Source organism: Elephas maximus, chromosome 2 (genome assembly GCF_024166365.1).
Source record: "Elephas maximus indicus isolate mEleMax1 chromosome 2, mEleMax1 primary haplotype, whole genome shotgun sequence".
NCBI lineage: Eukaryota > Metazoa > Chordata > Mammalia > Proboscidea > Elephantidae > Elephas > Elephas maximus.
In genome coordinates this window covers 89,953,786-89,980,358 of record NC_064820.1, presented here as the reverse complement: position 1 = coordinate 89,980,358, position 26,573 = coordinate 89,953,786, and the positions used below count along the sequence as shown (strand labels likewise).

The 26,573-nt window shown below is 39.7% G+C and overlaps 1 protein-coding gene and 1 pseudogene across 2 annotated transcripts in view; one reads left to right on the top strand and one right to left on the bottom strand.

Moving 5' to 3' along the window:
* The first annotated feature begins 6,840 nt into the window (after positions 1-6,840).
* The window catches only part of EDIL3 (EGF like repeats and discoidin domains 3), a 531,833-nt gene continuing 512,100 nt past the window's right edge, over positions 6,841-26,573 (top strand). For both annotated transcript variants that reach the window (XM_049867187.1, XM_049867178.1), the window contains exon 1: positions 6,841-7,290. In XM_049867187.1, coding sequence (XP_049723144.1) covers positions 7,224-7,290 — 67 coding nt within the window. In that variant the 5' untranslated portion in view covers positions 6,841-7,223. The remainder of the gene's footprint in view (positions 7,291-26,573) is intronic.
* LOC126066283 (TIMELESS-interacting protein-like) lies at positions 24,369-25,244 on the bottom strand (annotated as a pseudogene).

Below are 26,573 nucleotides of genomic sequence, written 5' to 3'. Positions count from 1 at the left end.
AAAACTACTATAAGAATATGTTTATAAACTTAGAATGGTGACAGCATATCATAGGAATAAAAAATGCAGAGATCATAAAGCACAGATGGATAAATTTCATCACCCCAGATATAAAACATTTTAGAACAGTAAAATCAAACAAAACAACTGTAAACTAGGTTAAAGGACAAACACCAGATGGACATATTGAGGAAAATTTAGCACATAATGGGTTAATTTCTTTAATATATACAAGTCTGTAAGAAAAGTTCAACAACCCAATAGAAAAAAGAGTAAAAGACATGAAAATGCCGGGTCACATAAAGAAAGTATAGGTTATTTTTAAATATGTGAAAAGTTGCCCAAAAACTATCCATAATAACAGATGTCCAAAACCATGAAATACCATTTTTAATCTATCAGACTGACAACACCAAAGACGGCTAACACATTGTATTGGCCAGGATGTAGGACGGACGACAAGCTCTCTGATGTGTTAAAGATAGAAGCGTGAATTCATACATCCTTTTTTTTTATGGAAGGCAATTTGGCAATATCTATTTTTTTTCTTTTTTATAGGGTCGCTATGAGTTGGAATCAACTCGACTGCAGTGGGTTATCACAATTCTAAACACACATACCCTCCAATCAACAATGCAACCTCAAGCAATCTAACCTACTGAATTCATCTTGCACACATGTGCCTAAATATATATGTAAAAAAAAGCAAGATGCATAATGGTTATATGATGTAGTAACATTTGAGAACAGTAGGTATGTATAAATATATATGCATATATATGTATGCATACACATATATTTATGTGTGTGTATAACTATGTATATATTTGTATATACCTAGAATATCTTTAGAAAGATGCACAAACAATAGCTACTTAGCTAATAGTGGTTGGCAAGGAGCCCAGGTGGTGCAGTGGTTAAACGCTTGGCTGCTAACCTAAATGTCAGCTGTTTGAACCCAGCAGCTGCTCCGACAGAGAAAGATGTGGCAGACTGCTTCTATAAATATTTACAGCCTTGGAAACACCATGGAGCAGCTCTACTCTGTCCTACAGGGTCACTATGAGTCAGAATCACTGGAGGGCAATGGGGAATCGTGGTTGCCCCCTGGGGAGGCAATTCTGTGTAAGGAGAGAATCTCACTAGCAGGGGAACTTTTATATCCCTGTACACATTCTTGTAACTTTTGGACTTTTATTACATACATGCATTAATTATTCAAAAATATTTTAAGAAGCTAAAAACTAAGTCACTGAAATGGGTTGAGCAGAAACAGAGGCATGTTTAATGGAAACTGGAGGGAAAGAATTAGAAGTATCAGAAATTTCTCTCACCAGAGTCAGGCTCTGAAGGTGAGTCTGTAAATGCCATCCAACAGAGGATCAAGCAGGGAAATTCAAGAACTAGCTATGTGGTATAAAATTTGTAGTCTTAAAAATTAATTTTCCTTAGTGTTCATAGTGAGAAAACTGAAGAAGTTTAGAACCTAACACTCAGCTATGTTTAAAGCATGGAGTTAATTAAATGGAAAAAAAAAAAACCATTTAAAAGTCTTTGGAAAGATAAGGCTAACACAATGAAACAATTAGAGAAAAATGCAAAGCAGTGGTAATTCTAAGAAACAATGGGTCTGTGGCCCTGGAATAGTTCAGGGTGGTTTGTGGGAATATTGGAATTCAGCTAGTAGGATTTTAAGAAGGCATTTTAGGTGGCGATAAAAACACAAGTAGAGGGCTGGAGAAAAGATTTATCTTGGCTCTTATGGGGAGCATGAAAAAAACGTTTTGAGATATGCTAATATATTAAGAATTTAAAAATATTCTTTTGACTCATTCTAAGACGGAGCAAAGGCCCTGAGATTGGAGGGTGCGTGTTTGAGAAATAGCAAAGAAACTGGTATGGTTAGAGGTCAAGCAAGAAGGTCAAGCAAGAAATAGACTATATATATATATTTTTTTTTATAAGGGAGGTAATAGGGGGTTGGGTGTGGAACCTAGGGACTTATTAAGACAAGGAACTGAGGGGCACCCAAATCTGCAAAGTAACAAGAAATGGGTCAGGGTGCAGAAACAAAGCCATTCCCCAGAAGAAAGGGGCAGGGTATCTAAAAATAGCCTGCAAACTTCTTTAAAGTTGCCTTTTTTCCGAAGCAGCTGGAGTAAACCAGGGTGAGGGACCTGTGCAGAATATCCACCTGTGACCGCTGTGTGACCTTCCGCCAGGGGCAGTGAGGGGCTACAGCCCCAGCTGGGGAATTGAACCCATGGAGGGAGAGACTGTGCAGGTGCAACACCCCATAATAAGTCCTGCTATGAATCCCAGAGGCCTCCAGGACAGGAGCCATCTTGGAAAGCAGCTGCACATGCACATTAGTTAACATATCCCAGCCTGTGTCTATGAATAAATATGAATCTTTTCCCGTCCAAGAACTTGTAAAAACTCAGGCCTGTCTTTTGTTCTGTGAGACCGGGATGTGCGTTGCTCTAGGCCCTTCTCATCTCCACTTGCAAGTCTCTTCAATAAACCTTTGCTCATGTGGAAAACTATATGCCTTATCCGCTCATTCTTGACCAGTGAGAGGCAAGAACGATATTCTTGTAACAATTCGAGTAACCTGTATTCTAAAATGATAACTCAATAAACTCAGGGAGAAAACAGAGTATACAAAAAATGACGATTAAAGTTATAGCTCCTTAAAAACGTAGGTAAATAAGTAAGACCGCTGCCTAAGGAGATGCTGCAACATAATGGATATGAAAATTATTTCTGGATTCAGACCAGTGCAGGCCCTGACTCCATCCTTTACTGCCATTTTGGCCTTGGACAGTTTACTTGTTTTGATCCTTGATTTTCTCAACTGTAAAATGGAAGTAATATTTACCTCATAAAGGTTGTTGAGGTGATTAGTAAAACAAATATATGTAAAAATGCACTAGTGTTTAGCATACAGCGAATCCTCCATAACTGTTGGCAGCAGAGTGTAGTGGACTCTGGAATCAGAATTTAAGTTCAATCGCTGGCTCCACACTGACTAACTTTGCAAGTTTGGACTAGCTAACAATTTACCAAGCCACTCTAAGCTTTATTCCTTCTCTGGAAAAACGGGCTGATAGCAGTGACTACTCTGCTGCTTTTCTATTGATAAAAAAAAAAAATACATAGCAAATTTTCACAAACTTGCTAGTCTAAAACAACAACAACAATTTATTAACTCACAGTTCTGTAGGTCAAAAGTCTAGGTGGATTTGGCTGAGTTCTCTGCTTTGAGTCTCACAGAACTGAAATCAAAGTTTTAAATTTGATTTAAGGTTTAATATCCAAAGATATTAAATAAATTTATGTTTTCAAAATGAAAAACAAAGTATAAAAATACAAAATAATAAAAAGAAATTAATACTCATACTGAGTGTAATTTGATACAATAATCTGATTCTTCCTGTATCCATTTCATTTTAAGATATCATTCAATAATTACAGAGACAATAAGGTATGCTGCCTTTAGTGTTAAATGCTGGATAAATTAAAAAGGAATGTTAAACATTATTCAGATAATTTAATGCAGAGGGGAGTGAAGATAATTAGCTGTTGAAGAACTTTCTTTTGGGATTCTGTATGTGATTATTGTCTTCTTATTCATCATCATTATAATCATCACTGTGTGCCTGGTACTGTGGTACTATGCTAAGTAAGCCCTTTTCCAACCTACTGCTATGAGTTCAGCACTATGACTAACTCCGTTTTATGGATTTAATCACTTAGCAATTCACTGACTTGTCACTTACCACTTTATTTTGGTAGAGAAAGAATTTCAATTCAGACACTCCCTATCCCATAATCCAAACTCATAGCCAATAACAGTAATTCTTTTAAAACAAACTTTCCACAATGCCTATTTTAGCTTGTTTTGCTGATAAACTTTATTCTACTTTAAGGCTACATGTCCTAAGCTTTTTTTTTTTTTCTTGTAGCACTAAATCTACAGCATGCTAACAGTTATTTTGAGAAAAAAAGTTTATCATATTAAAAAAAAAAAGTTTGCAAAATGATGGATTAGATACTGTTGGAAAAGTTTCTTAATCATAGAACCTTCAGAGTTTTTAATATTCATCATGAATCTCCAGGAGGCTGCTCTAATATGAAGTATTTCCCAGAATTATTTCACTGTGGATTTTTTTTTTTTTTTCTTTTCTTTTCTTTTTAGGAATCGATTAACATCTTGGGGAAAAATAGGCCTGGAAAACAATTTGGTATACGCTGCCTTCGAGTGATGTGTAGGTTCATTTTTGACAATTTAGACACATATTTAGAGAAGCTATAAAACCATAGGCTAGGTCATACATAATTAGTAAAGGCCCCTCAGCACTTTATATGAGGTAGAAGATTCATAAGATAGTATTGTTCTTTCTTACTTTTAAAAAAAATCTGTTTCTTGTGGCCTTTTAACATTTCTTATATTCCATTTCTGCAGAGGCTATATATGGGTTTAGTAAGAATGAAATGAGTCCTATAAATATAAATTCAGTGAAGTACCTGGAATCCTTAGAAGGAAAGGCTCATTGGCAGATGATTGTTATCAATCAGGGGTAAAAAAAGGAAAAAAAAAAAAAAAAAAAGATGTAACAGTGCACAAGGAGCTATGGGTCCAAGACCATTTATCAAATTGAGATTGAAAAATGGGACTTAAGAATGCAGAGGCATCTAACAGGCAGCGACTTTCAAAATTTGTCTGCCAGGTGATGCAGAATGCCATTTACTGTCACCTCTCCACGTATCTGGGCATTTTAACGTAGTATTATGCCCTCTGGAGTTCTGGGGGGAAAAAAAAGACATTCTTTAAGTTAAAAGAAAGATGAATTGTTAATAACATATACTGCTGTCCAAAAAAAAAAAAAAATTTAACTTCCTAACATGCTTATCACACAACAGCTGCAACAAGGGGCTCAAGCATAACAACATTTTCGAGGAGAGCGCTTGGCCGGGCAGTGTTTCAGTGTTTCCTTCTGTTGTGCATAGGGTCACTATCAGTCGGAGACAACTCGAAGGCACCTAACAACAACAACAGCATGTTTATCAAGATCAGATATTACAGAAAAATTGAGAATAGGAAACAAAACTCTGACCCACTCTTCAATTCTTCCTTAAATTCCTTGTTAGAGAGAGACTGGTTTCTGATTGAACATTTTCAGGTTTAGTACTTATTCTTTGGAAATAAAACCTATAACTAAAGTTAGACATTTCATTTCAAATTGTTAAAAAGGTATTTTATGGTGAACATGCCACAACACAACTGAAAGCATACTTTCAAAATTAAGTAATAACGATGTACCGGAAAAGGGGAATTTGGTTGTTGGAAGCTACTCTGCTACAACTCTGTACAATGCTGTCTTATTCTAATATCCACGGCTTTTAGCATAGAAAGAGACAGCAAATAAATGATTCTCTCTCTTTCCTTTGCAAAGTAATTTTTTTTTTTTTAAAACCTTCGGACCCAACCTGGGCTCTGAACAAATTCTGTTCTGAAAGTTGGTTTTTTTGGCCAGTGGAATAATGCCTTAATTCCTGGCTAGGAGTATGTAGTATTAATTTTCCATCCCCACTTGCATCGTTGATCTCATTTCAAATTCCAAAAGGAAGGTAGAAATTCTAGTGTAAAGGGCTCAAGGCAGCAAACAGAGATGAAGTTGCATATCCATTTGATCACTGTTTCCTTTTCCTTAGTAAATTCTCCACTCACCAACTTGCCTTCAAGAATGTTTCCTTAGTTTTTCTATGTTTCTGTCTCTCTTGCCACCTCCCACTCTAGGGAAAATTTAAAAAGAAAGAAAGAGCCTTGTTTCATTTTGGTACCTGCAACTGCAGGAATAGAATTGAATTCATGTACAGTAAGCAACCCTTCTAACCAAAAAAACAGTGAAGAAAGCACTCTTGTAAGCCATAGGCTGTAGTATTGGATCAGCCACTTTCACTGCAAATAACTGTAATACCGATTCCTTTATTGTTTTTGATGGGTAGCAAGAAAATTTGATCCACCTTACTGAGCTTAACAATCTGTCCTGGCATTCTATTTTCTTGTGCCGTCCCCAAATTCGTCCCACAATTTTTCACCTGAAACACTTGTTGGCTTAACAGGATGCATGTCGTTTACTGGCTTGCCCTAAGCCTTCGCCCTTTTGCCTCTGTGAAGAAATGAGCCCTCTCCAGTCCAAAAGCTAACTAAAGTGCAGACTGAACAGCAGAGCAGCTGTCTTTACTGGTTAGTCTCACTGCTGACTAGGTTGCATTTCCCAAGAAATCCGGCACAGTTCACTTTGCAGGGCTCTGCCTCTCACGCTGCAGCCTTCGTGCCCCAAGAGCCACTTTTCAAAATCTCCTAACTACTTTCCCTGGCTGTACAGTGACGGAACTTCAGGGGAAACCTTAACGTGGTTAATTATAAAGTCAGTGCTGAAAACCAAGAGAATCTCTGACTCCAAGAGTGCCCCCGCACCCCCTTAACCCCAGAGTCACCAGCCTGTGTGCAGAAGGTACAGGCAATGTAAGAACTTCAGAAACATTGGCAGGTGCCAGGGTGTGGCTGTCTGTGGTTGTCTCCCTTTTCTCTTCCAGCAGAAGGAGCCACCTTGAGAGAGAGAGAGAACGAGAATGGAGGGGGAGGCAAGAGGGGGAATAAGAGGGAGGGCGGGAGCGGGGAGGCACCGGAGGAGCGCGGAGCGCGCCTGCGAGGCTCCAGCTCACAGGCACGCCGCCTCTGTTTGTACACAGTGCAGTCCCCGCCGCCTGCTCGCTCCCCGCCTGCTCACGCTTCATTGTTCTCCAAGTCAGAAGCCCCGCAGACGCGGCGGCGAGAGCAGCGCGAGCCAGCGCTCCTGCCGCCAGTCAGTCCGCCAGCCGGCGCGGGTGACCAGAGCCACCGCGGGAGCCCGCGCCCCGCCCCGCCCGCCGCGCCTCGGCCGGGACCCACCCGCAGCAGAGGGCTGAGTGCGCTAGCGGTTCACAGAGCTCGCCCTGCTCCGAGTGCCGGAGCACAGGAAAAAGAGGAGGGAAGATTGCCCACCACTCTTTCTAGCCCTCTTCAAGAATTTCAGGAGGAGCTGCGGGAAGAAGACATCTTCTTGAATTCTCTGGCAGGGGCGGCTCTGCCACTGCCCCGCGGTGCCATCTCGGCCACACAGCCCTCCGTGCCGACCCCTGCCCTGCTGGGGTCACGTTCGGGAGACAGGATCATGACTCGCTCGGTGGCCGCCTGGCTTTTGGTTGGGCTCAGCCTCTGTGCCCCCCAGTGCTGCAAAGGTGAGGCGGCGGGCCCCGGGCTGCTGAGTACGAGGCGGGCAAGTGGGGTCCCCTGGGAAACGTCTCGTGGGGGACGCCGGTCGTCCCCGGAGCGCCCCGGGAGAAGCGAGCCCTGCGGGCGGCGCGGAGGAGGCGCCCTGGGGACCCCCGGAAAGTGCTCGCAAAGTCAAAGCGGAGTGCGCGGAGCTGAGCTGGGAGGAGAGTGAGAGGTACCGGGTGAGACTGAGAAAAGAGGGGGGCGGTGGGTAGGCAGGAGCGGAAAGCGTTCTCGGGAACCAGCGACTCCGCTGCTCCCTCAGCCATCGGGTCACCGCTTGAACCCTCGCTGAGCAATGCAGACGATGCTCGTCGCAGGCGCCAGGCAAGGATTTGGTAGGAAGCCGAGCGGTGAAATGAGTGCACCGGAGATGTCATCTGGTAGATGCGGGCGGAGGCTGGAGAACCGCAGTGCTGTCCGCCCCCAAGCGCGGTTCTCTGGTGCGGGGCTGGAGTTGAGCTGTTCCTGAACTGGGACTGAGAGTTTGGCCGCGGGTAAAGTGGGAACCGGTCTAGCAGTTCGCCTTTCTTCCTCCTCCTCACCCGGGGGTCTCAGCAACAACCACACTGTAATCTAAGGAACCCCCAGGGTCCTCGTTCTTTACTCTGCACTCCCTCTAGTTGCGAGCGCAACTCTTGCTAATAGTGCCGAGCATAACAACCCTAGCGCCCCCGCCCAGAAACGGAAAAGTTGTAAAAGCTAGTCTGATCAGTTTTCCATGACTTACATGCAATACATAACCTAGTCTTAAAAAAATAAATAAAATAAATACGGGACTTCGACGCGTCTTTTGCTGAGTTGTATAGGTGACTTCCAAGTCCTCTGCAAGGTGTGACTTGTCAATACAAGCCTTGGTCCGAGCCCCAGTCTTCGGACAAGCCCTGGCTGATGTAGGGTCGGAAAGGGCAGGGAAGTAGGGGGGACTCTGACGAGGCCACGCTAGCTGCAGCTGCGCCCCTCCTGTGCTCACTGATGCGGGCGGCCCCTTCTGAGGGTTCGGCGGGTAATAAAACCCTCCGCAGGCTGTTTCAAGTGGAGAGCTGAGTGCTCTACAAGGTTTAAAATGCTGTGCCTTTAAAAAGGGTACTTGGATTAAAAAATGCGTTGACTCGAATCCACTTGAAATTCGACATTGCATGAATATTATACGTCATGCATCCATGCACCCATCCATCTATTTGCCTTAGAAAATTGTGGACTGTTGGGCCAGTGTTCACGCCGAGGAGTCGAAAAGTCGGGGGCTGCTGGCCGGATAACCTGGCTGTCCTCTCAACAGAGCTCCATGGCCGCGCATTTCATTGGCCTCGCTCCCTCTCCTAGAATGTGCCTATTTTCCCCAGTGTGTAGGTGTGTGCCTCAGCGTTTACAAAGTGTCCTTCCAGTTATCAGACAGAGACAGCCACTCCACTGAAGGTTAAGGAATGGTAATGACTCTGTAGTTGCTCGCCCGAGTTCTCTAGCGATATGAAGACCGTGCTCCGATCGCAGAGATTTTTCCTTTCTCTTATTCCCCTCTAGGTTCCTTCTGGACCTTGATCCCTTAGCAGAAAGGGAAGAGGGAGACTGCAGGCAATCCTCTCTCTGCTCCCTTACTCGCCTCCGTCCCCACCCCCTCCCGCCAGAGACACACACACTCACCCACTCACACGCACCTACACCGTGCCACCGCCGCTATCATCTGCTCCCGCGCGGAGGTGGAGGGCGGCGGGGTGGAGGAGGAGAAGGTGGGTCTAGCATCTGGGGCTGCCCTTGACTCGATGGGTCCGGTTGCAGGAACCTAGGGGCGCGAAGAGTGCCGGCTCGTGGCAATCAGGGGCTTGGCCTCTCCTGTAGATACCTTGGCAAGGGCACTGCCTACTTTGCCTGACAATCCAAGGATGGAGGTACTGTTCAGGCTTTCCATTGCATTTCTCCTGGACAATGCTCCAGGAGCTGTGTACTCCATATTCTTCAGCAGATTTCTTCCTTTTCAGCCAGCCTGTGGGGAGAGATGAAGAGGGCTTTAGGAAAGAAACAGACCATTCTGTATTAGCTCCTTTTGTTAAATTTACACCTTTCTTAATTTATTCTCCTTCAGCTCTCCAGAAGGTAGAGTACAGGTTGCGTGAAAGCTCTGAACAATTAAACTTTGAGCAAACTTATTAAAGCCAGTGTTAACACTGACAAGTTTCCTTCCCCCCTCCCCAAGCAAAGACCTCATCTATCTAATACATCCCTTTAGAAATTATTTTCCTAATTCACGGGTTGCAGTTTACCTGCATTAATGTCTGGGATTTGATCAGGATATCTACCTCCTTTTATTGGTCATTTTTATTTTAAAATTAAACCAATGGATCAGTCAGATTGAATATTTTATTAACTCTTAAATTATTCATCATTATGGGTTGCTCTAAAAAATCCAATAACATGCATACAGTTGCAGGAAGCACGTGACATCTTATGCAATCTGTTCCTGTGCCTGCAGTTTGTGCCTGAAGTCTTTAAGCAAATGGCACTGTCTAAAAATGTCTAGACATGTCCTAAATACTATGAATCATTGGCATTTGCATTTCCTTTTTTTAAATCAGTGGCAATTTTTAGTTACTTTTACATGAGAATAAATTAGTACCTGAACACTCTCACTCCAGATAACAACACTGTACTTCTGTGATTACTATAGCAATATTTATGTTCTAGTAACGAGCTTTCCATGTTATATATTATTGCACATTAGTGTCTACATTACCAAATTTACATGAACAATGATTTTATACTTTAAAAATAAGTGCCAACTTCAGATTCCAGGTGATACATTTAAAAAATAATTTCCAAAATATTGAATTAAAAATGATAATTAAGTGAACATAAGGAATTGTTCTGTGACAGTTTGATGCTAATGCAAACGCTTGGTCATGCCATAGCACTGCCATGATGTAACACACATTTTTTTCCTCTGGTCCTGAAAAAGATTTTCCAATTACTCCTAAAATGTTTCCTTGGAATTGAAATGCAATTTTTTAAAAATACATATGTTTTTTGGAAAACATTTTTAATAGTGAAAAATTAAAATGGCCTGTTTTTCTGTCTTTGGGCTTGAAGTTGTGAAGATCACCATATCCAGGCAAATATATTGCATTGCTGAACTATTCTCTAAATTAAAACTCTGTTGTATTTTTCTCAAATGTATTGATAGCAATGTTCATATTAAATATGTACTCCAGATCTAGGATATTTTTGATAAATATTTTAATAAAGCTTGTGTTTTCACTAGGTATATGTGATATTTTCATCATAAAATTATAGCAACATAAAGTAATAAAATATACGTGACTAAAATAAAATAGCATGTGACTCAATATTATTATGAAATACGGGTTTGACAGTTTTTCAGGAGTCTAGATAGGTAGTCCAGAGTCTTTATTTCACTGATGTTAAGATGAAGTTTTTAATTAAAGACAATTTATTTTGAAAACTTTTTATCTTCTGAAAGCTTTTGAATAATGGGATGGACTGTGTACATTATTGTTTGTGTACAGTTTAAAAAACCTGTCTCATCTGAGAGGTTTCTAAAGCCTAAGAAAGTAATTCTGATATTTGTTGTTTACTGAACACGCTTGCAGGTGCAATAGCTTTGAGTATGATTTATGATGTAGTAGATTCATTGAATCTTTGTCAAAAAAACAAAAACAAAACAAAGCAACAAACAAAAAACAGTGCAGGCTTCAGAACTCAGTAGGTAATGAGAAAAAAATGATAGTGAATTTTGCAAATATTTAATTAGTGTAATGCCTTCTGTCAGAGCTAATCAATTTACTCTCTATATAAAACCAAACTCATCGTGATTCTGACTCATAGCGACCCTATAGGACAGAGTAGAACTGCTCCATAGGGTTTCCATGGAGTGGCTGGTGGATTCAAACTGCTGACCTTCTGGTTAGCAGTTGAGCTCTTAACCACTGCTTCACCGAGGCACCACTCTGTATATTTAAAAACAAAACAAAACCTGTTGCCCTGGAGTCAAGTTGATCCTGACTCATAGCGACCCTATAGGACAGAGCAGAACTGCCCCATAGAATTTCCAAGGAGCGGTGGTTTCGAACTGCTGACCTTTTGTTTAGAAGCCGTGGCACTTAACTGCTACACCAGTTGGGTTTATTTCCTAAGTAATCTGAAAACTGGTGTTAATGTGGAAAAAAAGAAAAACAAAAGACAAACCATATTATTCAATTCTCATCTGTGTTAAGGAAGATATGTAGTATGTTTGTTTGTTTGTTATCATAGCCCACATAATGATTTTGGTTAATCAAAGCAAACATGCGTTTATAGACAGTCAAATAGCTGCTGTGTGAAGTGGAGTGATTGTTATATTTTTCCCATGGTTTCCTAAATGATGTGTCAGACATTAAGCACTGTAAACCTTAAACTGAGTGACTTACCACATAATTGTCACCAAAAATACATCTGAAGGGTCTTTGATTTGACAGAATTGTGGAAAGGAGTAGACTGGAATCAACTGTGCCCTTACCAGCAGGTGTCAGGATAATCAACAGAGCTCACTCAAAGGAAAGATGGAAAAAATACAGGACATGAACTAGTAAATTAAAGTCTTGAGATAAAGTGACTTTGTAATCTATATGAAACTCATGTTATTTATTAGCTTTCAGTGCTACCCTGAGAAAGAGAGAGGGTGAATTTTAAGGACCAAAGGATTTTAAATTGGAAACGTAGTTGCTTTAACTGCCACGAACAAGGGCACATCTATGTTGAATCTTTACTTTTTAGAAGTCTCCTGAGTACCTTCCAATGGAAATGCCCATAGAGCTGTGAAGTGCTCATAAAAAAACAATTATTATTGAGATTTTTAGCAGGCTTTGTGTCTTCACTGTTCATACCAACTACAGATTTTATAAACATAAATCCTGATATAGTTATTTACATGGATATAAACATTCAGCTGTATATTATTTTAAACATCTATCACACTCGAAAAAAGCATGTATACAAATTTTTTTCTCTATTAGAATGATAAAATATACATTTCCTAGAGCTTGCAGGTTTCTTAAGAACATGGTAAAACAAATCCTGTGACCAGGAGAGACTAAATGACATCATAGATAAAGCTTATCATTTTGGCATTCCTATATATTACATGCCTATTTTGTATCAATAACTGTCAGTGATTTGACATCATTTATTTGTATTTAACTGTCCTTTAACAGATCACCTTTCCTCGTGAATTAGTTCTAGCGTCTGCTAATATAGCCCTTAAAGCCATGTTACAGATTTGCCATTACACCCTTTCTACAAGTCCTCTCAGTTTTTTATAGTCACTGGCATCATGCCAACCAGTCTTTCTTCAGTGACAACCCTTCTGTGTCAGAGTTCTCCTAAAATAAAAATGCTCACTTGCTCTCTCTCTCTCATTTTCTTGTTGGATAACAACTAGGGCATATCACCCACTATGAAATTGATAATGGCATTGTGTCATCGTTACTAAACCCATGGCCGTAGAGTCGACCGCGATTCATAGCGACCCTACTAAAAGGGTGCAAGCCTTGTAAAATTTGTAATTTAGCTTCCTGTGTGTGTTTGCATGTGTGTGTGTGGTTGTGGGGGTGATAATGTGAAACTCCTGCTTCTCAGATCCTAAGGGTTAAAGCATACACACAAATAAAATGACACCTGAATTTTGGAGCAACTCAGAGTGTTTACGCCTTGATTTGATTGCCGCGCCCTGGCTAAAATTATCAGATCTCACTAATGTATGTCCACCCCACTTACAGAGAAGTCACTTACCTTGCAGCTCTGTCCATGTGGAATAGAGCTGAGAGCCTAGAGGAAGGGATCAGGAACTCCTGGCCACCCAAAATAGATGTCACATTAGGACATTAGATCATACATTCTTTCTTGGTTTTCGGGTTCCTGGACCCTCTATAAACTGGATCCAGAAAATAGAAGACATATAAGGTAGTAGGTCAGGCTTAATCAGAGCAGTAAAATGTGTCAGCTGTTAGACAAAGTGGAAATGGAAAAAAAAAAAAACTTGCAAAAGTCAGTGATGTCTTACAGGGCAAAAAATTGAGGACATTTAGTGTAAATGGGAGGGGGTAGAGTGGAGTCTACAGATCTGAAAGCATTACTGTATGAGAGAATATTATAACCGATGCTGGTAATGCTCTGGCATCCCAGAAAAAGCTCACTTAAACACGTTCAATGTTGTCTAGGTACAAAAGCAGCCAAGTGTGTATATTATATAAAAAGATTTTGTCGAAAATGTTTAAGGTTGTAAACATGTGCTTAATGGTGTAATCTTCAGATATCTGATGAATTTACTTACTTGAAAAGTTTTATTTTTCCATCAAGTAGAGAAGGTGTTATTGCATTTTTTATTGATTTTGTTCTCTAAAGTAACGAATGAAGGTATCACATAACACGGAATTCGGTTTTGTAGCAAAAAAGTCGACATCACAATGCAGGAAAAATATTCTGCAATTATTTCACTATATTTTAGGAAATAATGCACTGCTATTTTATTGTAAAAAATGTGTCTGATAGTACTAACAGCTGTGGAGGATTTGTTGAAAAGAAGATTTACAGTGCATGAAGTAGCGTGGAGGATTTGAGTACAAGAATGTAGGTGAAGGCTTTTTAAGCACTGAAGCAGCTTTGAATGTGGTTGTTACTATGGAGAAAGAAGATTGACTCTATGGTTTAGCTTTACTTTTTCTGTTTTCTAAAACAGGTCAGTATCAAACTGATCTCCTTTGAAGAGAATTTAATACAGTATACCATTCATAAATGGAAAACCCTAGATCTCTCATTATTACAGTAATGTGCTTAATTTGAAGGTAATCTCTAAATCTCTGGCCACCATGCGTTCCTTAAGGTTTATGCTTGATATTTGATAAGTAGTTTATTTTGGGGAATGTAAAATGAGCCTTTAAGTACTTTCGTATGTTTAGGTCAGGATGGCCATTTATATTTTACTAATACTGGAGATTTTGTGAGGATAACGAGGGTACAATAGGATCATGACACTTGAGCAGAAAAGGGAGAATAGTCAAGTGGGAACCCTGGAGGACGTTTTTATATGAAGTTAACTAATCCATTTCTGTAAAGTAGAGCTGACTGCGCTATCAGCGGATGGCTTCTATCTGTGTTCACATCTGTGATGTCCTTCTCCCCTCACATTTTTCTCTCCAAATGCTACTGGAACTCTGATTTTATCCACACTATTTTTCCTGTTTGTTTATTCACCTTTTCTTTTCCGTAGTGTAAATTTTGTCTTGTAAATGATATCTTTTGTGAAATTTTGCCTATAGGTAAACGAAAAGCAAATTGCCATTCAAACTGCTTTAATGTTTATATGAGAAGCTCTCTTTTCATATTTTGTACTTCCCACAGAGCTGAGGCTCAAAACAATGCTGTACAAAAGTAAACTAACAAAAAAAACCTCAATACAGATTCTCAATATGTATTGAGTTAAACTATTTTCCTTTACAACATTAATGTTCCTTAAGAAGAACCTGAGCATTTAAAACAGGAATATAATTTTTATACAAAAAATAGGTCAGAAGTAGTTTCAAGAACGTTAAAGCTTTGTTTCTCACATTCTTACACTACTGTTTCTTACAATGTGTGTTGTAGAATGATGAGCCTATTTGGAAAGTATTTCTCAACAACTCTAGAAGAGCACCGTTAAAAATACAGAGTTAAAGTAAAGGCAGGATTTAAAGTGCTTTCTGTGTTTGTTATCTACCAGTCCTGTGTCAGCTTGTCATACTGTGGTGACTTTTCATGTTGATGTGATGCTGGAAGCTATGCTACCAGTATTTCAAATACCAGCAGGGTCACCCGTGGTGGACAGGTTTCAGGGGAGCTTCCAGACTAAGATAGACTAGGAAGAAGGACCTGGAAGTCTACTTCTTAAAAAATTGGCCATTGGAAACATTATGAATAGCAGTGGAACATTGTCTGATACAGTGCCAGAAGATGAGCCCCTCAGATTGAAGGGCACTCAGTAAGACTAGGGGAGAGCTGCCTCCTCAAGGCAGAGTTGACCTTAGTAATTTGGATAGAGTAAAACTTTCAGGACCTTCGTTTGCTGATGTGGCATGACTCAAAATGAGAAGAAACAGCTGCAAACATCCATTAGTATTTGGGTAGTGTAATGTACAAAGTATAAATCTAGGAAAATAGGAAGTTGTCAAAAATGAAATGGAATGCTTGGAAATCGATATGCTAGGCATTGTTGTTGTTGTTAGGTCCCCTCAAGTCAGTTCTGGCTAACAGTGACCATATGGAGAACAGAACGAAGTGCTTCCCAGTCCTGTACCATCCTCACAATCCTTGTTATGCTTGAGCCCATTGTTGCAGCCACTGTGCCAATCCATCTCTTTGAGGGTCTTTATCTTTTTCACTGACCCTGTATTTTACCAAGCATGATGTCTTTCTCAGGGGATCGATCCCTCCTGGTAGTATGTGAGACGTACTGTCTCTTTCCTTTCTTCTAAGGAACATTCTAGTTGTTCTTCTTCCAAGACAGATTTGTTTGTTCTTTTGGCAGTCCACGGTATATTCAATATTCTTCGTCAGCACCACAATTCAAAGGCATCAATTCTTCTTCAGTCTTCCTTATTCATCATCTAGCATTCCCATGCATATAAGGTGATTGAAAGCACCATGGCTTGGGTCAGGCCACCTTAGACTTCAAGGTGACATTTTGCTTTTTAACACTTTAAAGAGGTTTTTTGCAGCCAATTTGCCCAATGCAATGAATCTTTTGATTTCTTGACTGCTGTTTCCATGAGTGTTGATTGTGGATCCAAGTGAAATTAAATCCTTGACAACTTCAATATTTTCTGTGTTTATCATGATGTTGTTTATTGGTCCATGTGTGAGGATTTCTCTCTTATTTATATTGAGGTGTAATCCATACTGAAGGCTGTGGTCTTTGATCTTCATCAGTAAGTGCTTCAAGTTCTCTTTACTTTTCAGCAAGCAAAGTTGTGGCCTCTGAATAAGGCTGGTTGTTAATGAGTCTTCCTACAATCCCGATAGGGATATCATTGCTGATGTCAGATATGTCAGATGGATCCTGGCTGAAAGCAGAGAATACCAGAAAGATGTTTACCTGTGTTTTATTGACTATACTAAGTCCTTTAACTGTGTGGGTCATACCAAATTATGGGTAACATTGTGCAGAATGAGAATTCTAGAACACTTAATTGTGCTCATGAGGAGTCTGCACATGGATCAAGAGGCAGTCATTCAAACAGAACAAGGGAATACTGGATGGTTTAGAGTCAGACAAGATGTCCATCAGGGTTGTATCCTTTGACCATACTTATTCATTGTCCAGCTTTAACATGCATATGAGGTGATTGAAAATACCATGGCTTGGGTCAGGCACACATTAGTCCTCAAAGTGACATCCTTGCTTTTTAACACCTTAAAGAGGACTTTTGTAGCAGATTTGCCCAATGTAGTACATCTTTTAATTTTTTGAATTGTGTTTCCATGGGTGTTAATTGTAGATCCAAGTGAAATGAAATCCTTGAAAAGTTAATATTTTCTCAGTTTATCATAATGTTGCTTATTGGTCCATGTCATGGATTGAATTATGCCCCCCCCCCAAACATGTATATATCAATTGGGCTGGGCCATGATTCCTGGTATTGTGTGATTTTCCTATACGTTGTAAATTCTGCCTCTGTGATGTTAATGAGGGAGAATGGGCAGCAGTTGTGTTAGTGAGGCAGGACTCAATCTACAAGACTAGATTGTGTCTTGAGGCAGTCTCTTGAGATATAAAAGAAAGAAGCGAGCAGAGAGACTGGGGGACCTCATATCACTTAGAAAGCAGTGCCAGGATCAGAGTGCATCCTTTGGACCTGGGGTCCCTGCGCAGAGAAGCTCCTAGCCTGGGGGAAGATGGATGTGAAGGCCGACAGAGAGAGAAGGCCTTCTCCTGGATCTACACCCTGAATTTGGACTTTTAGCCTACTTTACTGTGAGAAAATAAGCTTCTCTTTGGTAAAGCCATCCACTTGTGGTATTTCCGTTACAGCAGCACTAGATAATTAAGACAGTCCAGGTGTAAGAATTTTTGTTTTCTTTATGTTGAGGTGTAATCCATAGTGAAGGTATAGTCTTTGATCTTCATCAGTAAGTTCAATGGGTTTTGGATTGTTGTTTTGTGCTGTTGAGTTGATTCTGCACTATAGGACAGAGTAGTACTGCCCCACGGGGTTTCCTAGGCTGTAATCTTTACGGGAGCAGATGGCCAAGTTTTCTGTCCTGTGGAGCCACTTGTGGGTTTGAATGCTGACATTTTGGTTAGCAGCCAAGTCCTTAACCATTGTGCCACCAGGGCCTCTTTGATTATAATTGCTAGTAATTATAAAATCCGGAGTATGACCATAGGATTTATGACTGAGGAATGGAGGAAGACAGATTTTTGAAAGAGAAGAGTCAAAGCACTGAATGATCCGATGTTGAAAATATTATCCGTGTGTGTTGGAATTGCAAACTGAATTATTCTAGGAAAATGTTGGAGAGAATGTCAGTGAAGCGGAAGTAGAAATTTCAAGAAATGAGGGGATGTGATATAGAGACCAAGAGATTACTATAATCTGGATAAACTGTGGGGAATAAAGATCTAAGACATGGAGTTAAACTGGGTGTTTTTAGAGAGGAAGGAACAAGAATGTTCAAGAAGTGTCATTGAGTAGCAAGGGGTACTCATAGTACACCTTCAGGCCTAAGAGTTATGGGAGAGAAAACTGTTTCCAATTAAGAGGGCTGCAGGGTAAGCAGTGATCCAGAGGAGAGCTGGTTTCCTCCAGAGCAGGGTAAGAGATATAATAGCCTCGTCCCAGGCATCATTCTCTCTGACAGTCCTCATCCTATAGCTTTGACACATAGAGCTCATCATAATAATTGATACTGATACCTCACTAACAGCAGTGCTTTTAAGTACATAAAATATGTTTTTACATACAAAAGCTCACTCAAAGCTTACAACAACCTAGAGGCTTTTATTGTCACCATTGACAGATGAGGACACAGACTGAGAACTGAAGAAGCGATCAGCATACAAATCGAGGTCTTAGAGATCCAAATCCAGGGACCTTTTCACTATAGCACAATTACAGCAAAGCCTTCAATCCACTGAGGGTCCCTTCTCAATTTAAAGTGCAGCTGGGGGAGAGGAAATTTCTGCAATTATGCTCTGACCTCCCATGCCCTGTTCAGATGGACCTCTGTGTGTTTTAAGATCTGTATATTTATTTTTTATAGTTTAAGTTATTGTGAATGTCTAGAATGGCTGTCTAATAGTCTCAATACTTGCTCATGTTTGAATCATTTGTCCAAAAGGTTCTAACTGGAAAATAATTAACATTATTGCCAGGGAATTTTTTTAAATTAACATACTCATAACTGTGCAACCTTATACACAGCTAAATAATTTGGTTTCCTCAAATTTACAAGTGTTTGTAAACCATGATGTTCCTTCTCTAGTTCCTGACATGCTGTCCTTGTAAACTACTTCTTTCATCATTTTAGTTGTTTCATTTAGAATCTGTCCAAGAAGCCTACATATTTATTCAACAGGCTTGCCAAAAACCCAACAGAGAATTCCAGAGATGTGCTTCCCTAAAATAATGCCACATACATTTTCTGATTTCACAAACACATTCTTAATTTTTTATCTATTGCTTGCTAGTTATTATTATTATTATTATTCCTATCAGACCATCCCTTTCTAAATATTACTTCACTATGAAACATGAATTTTTTTTTTCCCCCATAGTTTTACTTTGAATTTGCCTTCTTTGGAATTCAACTTAATTTTTATCTTTTATATTTAGTATAATTATTATTATCACTACTACATGGTGAATATTCTACCCACACAGATCTCAGAAAAACATCGTTTCATTTCCTGAAAATTATTTCGTTATTTATTGCTATTTTTATATTATGACTGCTAAATAATAATACAATGCATGACTTTCTATCCTTAGGTTTTTTTCAATATTCATATTGTGGGGGTCTTTAAAGTATCCGTTAGCTTTGTAAGACCATCTATATCCTTTTTTTTATTTCTATATTTATTTCTACCTATTGCATTTTTTGTATTATGAAGTCCCTGGGTGGTATAAATGGTTAAGCACTCAATTACTAGCCAAAAGGTTGGTGGTTTGAACCCACCAGAGGTGCCTCAGAAGACAGGCCTAGTGATCTGCTTCTGAAAACTCTGTGGACCAGTTGTACTCTGCACACATGGGGTCACCAGGAGATAGCAGCTAACAACAGCAGCAACACTGTATGTATTGCTATTTTTCTGCTCCCAGCACCTGCTTGGAGAACTTCTCTGATAACCTTCTCTAAGTAACCCATACCGCTGCCCCAACACACACGTTTATACACCATATCCCCCTGCCATTATTCTCTATTATCCATCCTTTTCATATTATAGTGGTTTTTAAAGAATTGTCATTATATATCCATTTATTTATTGGCTTACGTACTTCTCTCTTGTTTCCAGTAGACTAAAGCTTCATGACAGCAGGGAGCACATCTGTTTTGTTCCCTAATGTATGTCTAGCAGTGAGCATGGTACCTTACACTTGTTTACTTGTTTGATGATGTTGTTAGGTCCCGTCAATTCCGACTCATAGCAACCCTGCATACCACAGAACGAAACACAGCCCGGTCTTTCACCATCCTTACAATCGTTGTTATCCTTGAGCCCATTGCTGCAGCCACTGTGTCAATCCATGTTGAGGGTCTTCCTCTTTTCGCAGACCCTATACTTTACCAAGCATGATGCCCTTCTCCAGGAACTGATCCCTCCTGATAAAGTGTCCAAAGTATATAAGATGCAGTCTTACCATCCTTGCTTCTAAGGAGCATTCTGGTTGTACTTCTAAGACAAATTTGTTCGTTCTTTTGGCAGTCCATGGTATATTCAATATTCTTCACCAACACCACAATTCAAAGGCCTCAATTCTTCTTCTGTCTTCCTTACTCATTGTCCAGCATTCACATGCATATGATGTGATTGAAAATATTGTGACTTGGACAGGCACACCTTAGTCTTCAAGGTGACATCTTTGGTTTTCAACACTTAGAGACCCTTTGCAGAAGAGTTGCCCAATGCAAAGCATCTTTTCATTTCTCGGCTGCTATTTCCATGGGTGTTGATTGTGTATCCAAGTAAAACGAAATCCTTGACAACTTCAATCTTTTCTCCATTTAGCATGATATTACTCATTGGTCCAGTTGTGAGGATTTTTGTTTTATGTTGAGGTGTAATCCATACAGTAAGTGCTTCAAGTCTTGTTCACTTTCAGCAAGCAAGGTTGTGTCATCTACATAACGCAGGTAGTTAATGAGTCTTCCTCCAATCCTGATGCCCCATTCTCCTTCATATAGTCCAGCTTTTTGTATTTTTTGCTCAGCATACAGATTGAGTAGGTATGGTGAAAGTATACAATCCTGACATACACCTTTCCTGACTTTAAACCATGCAGTATCCCCTTTTCTGTCTGAACAACTGCTTCTTGATCTGTGTACAGATTCCTCATGAGTATAATTTTTCTGGAATTCCCATCCTTCACAATGTTATCCATAATTTGTTTTGATCCACACAGTCAAATGCCTTTGCATAGTCAATAAAACACAGGTAAACATCCTTCTGGTATTCTCTGCTGTCAGCCAGGATCCATCTGACATAAGCAATGATATCCCTGGTTCCATGTCCTCTTCTTAATCCAGCTTGAATTTTTGGCGGTTCTCTGTTATTATACTGCTGCAGCCACTTTTGAACTATCTTCAGCAAAGTTTTGCTTGTGTGTGATATTAATGATATTGTTCGATAATTTCCATATTTGGTTGGATCACTGTTCTTGGGAATAGGCATAAATATGGATCTCTTCCAGTCAGTTGGCCCCTCAGCTGTCTTCCAAATTTCTTGGCATAGACCAGTGAGCACTTCCAGCACTGCATCAGTTTGTTGATACATCTCAATTGATATTCCGTCAATTCCTACGGCCTTCTTTTTCAACAGTGCCTTCAGTGCAGTTTGAACTTCTTCCTTCAGTACCATGGGTTCCTGATCATATGCTACATCTTGAAATGTCTGAACATTGACTAATTCTTTTTGGTATAATAACTCTGTGTATTCCTTCCATCATCTTTTGATGCTTCCTGTGTCATTTAATATTTTCTCCATAGAATCCTTCAGTACTGCAACTCGATGCTTGAATTTTTTCTTCAGTTCTTTCAGCTAGATAAATGCTGAGCATGTTCGTCCCTTTTGGTTTTCCATCTCCAGCTCTTTGCACATGTTATTATAATACTTTACTTTGTCTTCTCAAGCCGCCCTTTGCAATCTTCTGTTCAGTTCTGTTTTGTTGCACTTACTTTCAATAAATACTAGTTGGCATGAATGAATGTAACCTAGAAAAACAACTCCGTTAATATATAAATCTTTTTTTGGATTAAAGATATATTTGGTAGACCCATTAACTCATTCAATAACTTGTTATCTAGTTGACGCACTGATGCATTGGTGTTTGAATCATGGCACAAGTGATACAATTTTTAAAAGCAATAAATGCTTAATAGTGGCAAACTCTAAGAGCTAACTAAATGAATGACCTACTTGTTTCTATAGCTGTTTAATTTATAAATACCTTAAAAGGAAAATCTGGTTTTAACTGATAATATCAAATAGAAGTATAAGAGTTATAATTGTATATGGAAGATAGGAAATAAACTTTAGACTGTCATTTTATTACCAACGGCTGGCAAGAAAAGTGTGCATAACAGAATCAAAGCACTTGGTGGTACTTTTAATTGTCTGGTGGAGGAGCGGCAGGTAGCCCTTTGATCTACTTATTGCCCCAATGCCCTGGCAAGTACTCCCATAAGTTCTACCAGCCATAACTTTCCTCCAGCCCTTTTTTCCCTCCTCTCTCCATGCATCCAAACCTGCTAAAAGCAGACATACTTGGCAGAGAGGAAAAGACAACACCTGGGAACCATGTCTGCCCCAGGAGGTATGAAGCTTTAAAACAGCTCTGTTTAGAGATGTTTGTGTAATGACAATCTGTAAGTCACACCAAAGTACTGTTTATTTCCCTTTGGGTAACTATACTTCTCTCTTTCTTAAATACCCAGTGATTATAAAACAATTTGTATGCTTGTGACCCTAGTAATTGTGTGATTTCCACTCCTAGTCTGAAAGTTTTAAAATAACAAGTCTTTCTAAAAAGGTGTATGATTGAAATAGATTGTACAGAGTAAAAACTGTAAAATATAATGCTCTGTTTTTAGGTAATAAAAACGAGTCTTTGGTAATTTTTATTTTTTTGGTAGCGGCAGCTAGTTCCTCATACTTGTTTTAAAGTTTGAATTATTTTTTGAACCTATACATTCATCGGGAAACGCTGGTGGTGTAGTGGTTAAGAGGTACCGCTGCTAACCAAAAGGTCGGCAGTTCGAATCTACCAGGTGTTCCTTGCAAACTCTATGGGACTGTTCTCCTCTGCCCTGTAGAGTCACTATGAGTTGGAATCAACTTGATGGCAATGGGTGTGGTTTTTTAATGCATTCATTGAAGAAAAGTTGTAATAGTGACATTTGTGCGCCTATATCTAGGGCTTGTTTCCATAAATAAATACATCTAAGTAATATTTTTTTAACCATAAAATGGATCATACCATAAAGTTTTATAATTTGTTGCTTCAGTAACTTTTTATTGAGCACAGATAGATGCCGTGAACTAACTGTCCTTGGTGTTGGAATTGCAACAAGTACCAAACCCAAAAAAACCCAAACCCAGTGCCGTCGACAATGACCAAAACAGATGAAAATCTTTGCTCACACAGATCTTACATTCTAACTAAGGGAGACAGAGTGTAAAGGTAGTAAATTATCTAGTAGGTTAAAAAAGGGCATAGGAATTTCAGGAATAAATTTAATTTTGATGTAAGCTGCTCAGATCGTGTTCAAAAACGTTAAGGTGATAAGGTATATGTTGCCAGTATGCTGTTCCACATTAAATTTGCCCCTACGTAGTTCTTATTATATTTGATTTGAAAAGTTAAGACAAATTTATTTAGTCAACTATGTCTGGAGACCTGGCGACATAGTGCTTAAGAGCTTGGCTGCTAACCAAAAGGTCAGCAGTTTAAACCCACTACCTACACCTTGTAAACTCTATGGGGCGCTTCTCACCTGTCCTATAGGGTCGCTATGTATTAAAACTAACTTGATGGAACCTAACAAAAACAACAACTAACTATGTCCATCTTTTTAAAAAAACAGGAACATGAAAGAAGTTTTACTAGGTAAGGATTTTCACTCAAAGTAGATAAAATACTATACATAGTAACCCCAAACCTGGAGGATAACAAGTCAGTGGATTGTCATGGACTGAATTAACCCACACCACCCAGTGCCGTCAATTTTGCCCCCCCAAAAATGTATCAGTTTGGCTGGACCATGATTCCCAGTATTGTGTGGTTGTCTTCTATTTTGTGGTTGTAATTTTACGTTAAAGAGGATTAGGGTGGGATTGTAACACCCTTACTAAGGTCGCATCACTGATCCTATGTAAAGAGAGTTACCCTGGGGTGTGGCCTGTACTGCCTTTTATCTGACAAGAGAAAAAAGGAAAGGGAAACAAGCAGAGTGTTGGGGACCTCATACCACCAAGAAAGCAGCACCGGAAGCAGACTGCATCCTTTGGACCTGGGGTTCCTGCACCTAAGAAGCTCCTCAAACAGGCAAAGATTGATGACAAGGAATCTTCCTCTAGAGCCAACAGAGAAAGCTGTCCCCTGGAGCTGACACCCTGAATTTGGACTTGTAACCTGCTAGACTGTGAGAAGATAAATTTCTCATTGTTAAAACCATCCACATGTGGTATTTCTGTTGTACCAGCACTACATGACTAAGACATGGATACGTTTTCTCTCTTAGATGAGGCCTATCCAACTTCAGTAACATCATTTCTGGGTGGAGTATAAAGTTATCATTGTGCATTTTAAAAGAATTTGTCCAGTTGCATTTTCTCTAATTTTAATTCCTCCTCTACATTTACAGTATTGGCAGCATCATTGTGTGAATTTTCTGGAATGTCTTCACCTAATCCATTTGACTCCTCCTCTTATTGGTCTTCACTTGTATTGACCTCTCCAACTGTCTGTGCCCTGGGTGTGTCCGTTAGCAAGTCATTTCCTAGGCACTGACTGTTACTCAGCAGCTATGCTTGCCTTCTTTTCTAGGCCAGTTGTTTATTTCTCTAGTTTGTTGTTGTTTTTGTTGTAGCTCTTCTTTTAGGCTTCTACTTGACTCAGAAACAAACCTCTCACTTTCAGATGAGCTTGTCAAAAAAGGATCTAATTCAGTAGCAGTTACATCATCGCCATTATTTTCCCCTACTTCATCATTATTGTTAGTAAAATCTTTATGTAAAACAGGGAGATCAAGTCGAATTTACTTTAAACAGATCTGAACTTACCTTTTATTTCCCAGGTATTCAACTCTGTGAATAAAAATCCTGAAATTACACTTAGGAATAGCCTATGTGCCTAGTGCTCCATGTGTCTGATTAGCTTCTTCAAGTCTTCAGCCTCGTGACCTTTATCTTTGAATTTTGCCTTATCAAACACATGCCTTAAGGCTGGAAGCCCTCCCTCTGAAATTAATATCTGAGCATCCAGCTTGGGTATATTCCTTTTAACTTCTCTTTGGAGGCAGGGGAATAGATGCTTTTCTCCCTGACTCCTCATCAGGTTCAGCTCCTTCACCAATCAGCTCTCTGTGGAGAGGCTGGAGGTGGGAAAGGAGGGAAAGTTTCATCTTCCATATGTTGGTAATCTGACAGCTCAATCAAGCCATTCTCCTATGGTTCCAGCATCTTTTCCTCTCATACAAACTGCAAGCAGCCATAGCCCAGTGCTTGGTATGGCCTAAAATATGTCCATCTTTTCATTTTCGATTTCTGCCTTTGGCATTATCCAAAAGTGTATAATAATTGCACTGTGTTTTTTCTCACCAAGTGGTTAGTGTCCCAACACCACTTATTACAACTTATTGTAACAAATCTGTCTTGGAAGAAGAGTAGCCAGAATGCTCCTTAGAAGCAAGGATGACAAGAATTCATCTCACATACTTTGGACATGTTATTAGGAGGGACCAGTCCCTGGAGAAGAGCATCATGCTTGGTAAAGTAGAGGGTCAACAAAAGAGAGGAAGACGCTTAACGAGATAGATTGACACAATTGCTGCAGCAATGGGCTCAAGCATAACGATGACCAGGAGGATGGCACAGGATTGGGCTATGTTTCGGTCTGTTGCACATAGGGTTGCTAGGAGTCAGAACCAACTTCATGGCACCTAACAACAACAACATTGCAACTATTAGAAGCGGAAGCATGTATCATGAACTAAATTTTTTGATATATTTGTGTCAGTTCAGGAACTTACTGAGGTGCTTCTCTGTTAGTGTGACATTAGCACATTGTTTCAATTATTGTAACTTTATAGTATGTTTGTGTCATGTAAAATTACTTAGAAATATTTTTTAATATGACTTGCCAATATTTTATTTGAGATTTTTGCATCTATGTTCTTCAGTGAGATTTTGTGCTATGTCAGGTTTAATATTAAGGAAGCGCTGCTGTTGTTATTGTTAGGTGCTGTCGAGTCAGTTCCAGAAGAAAACACTGCCCAGTCCTGTGCCATCCTCACAATTGTTGCTATGGTTGAGCCCATTGTTGCAACCACTGTGTCAATCCACCTCATTGAGGGTCTTCCTCTTTTTTGCTCTCTACTTTACAAAGTGTGATGTCCTTCTCCAGGGACTAGTTCCTCCTGATAACATGTCCAAAGTGTGTGAGATGCAGTCTCACCATCTTTGCTTATAAGGCACAGTCTGATTGTACTTCTTCCAAGAAAAATTTGTTTGTTCTTTTGGCAGTCCATGGAATATTCAATATTCTTTGCCAACACCACAATGCAAAGATATCAATTCTTCTTCGGTCTTCCCTATTCATCTTTTGCATGCGTATGAGGCGATTGAAAATACTACGGCTTGGGTCAGGCACATCTTAGTCCTCAAGGTGACATCTCTGTTTTCCAACACTTTAAAAGGTCTTTTGCAGCTTATTTGTCCAATGCAATGCGTTTTTGATTTTTTGACTGCTGCTTCCATGGGTGTTGATTGTGGAACCAAGTAAAATGAAAA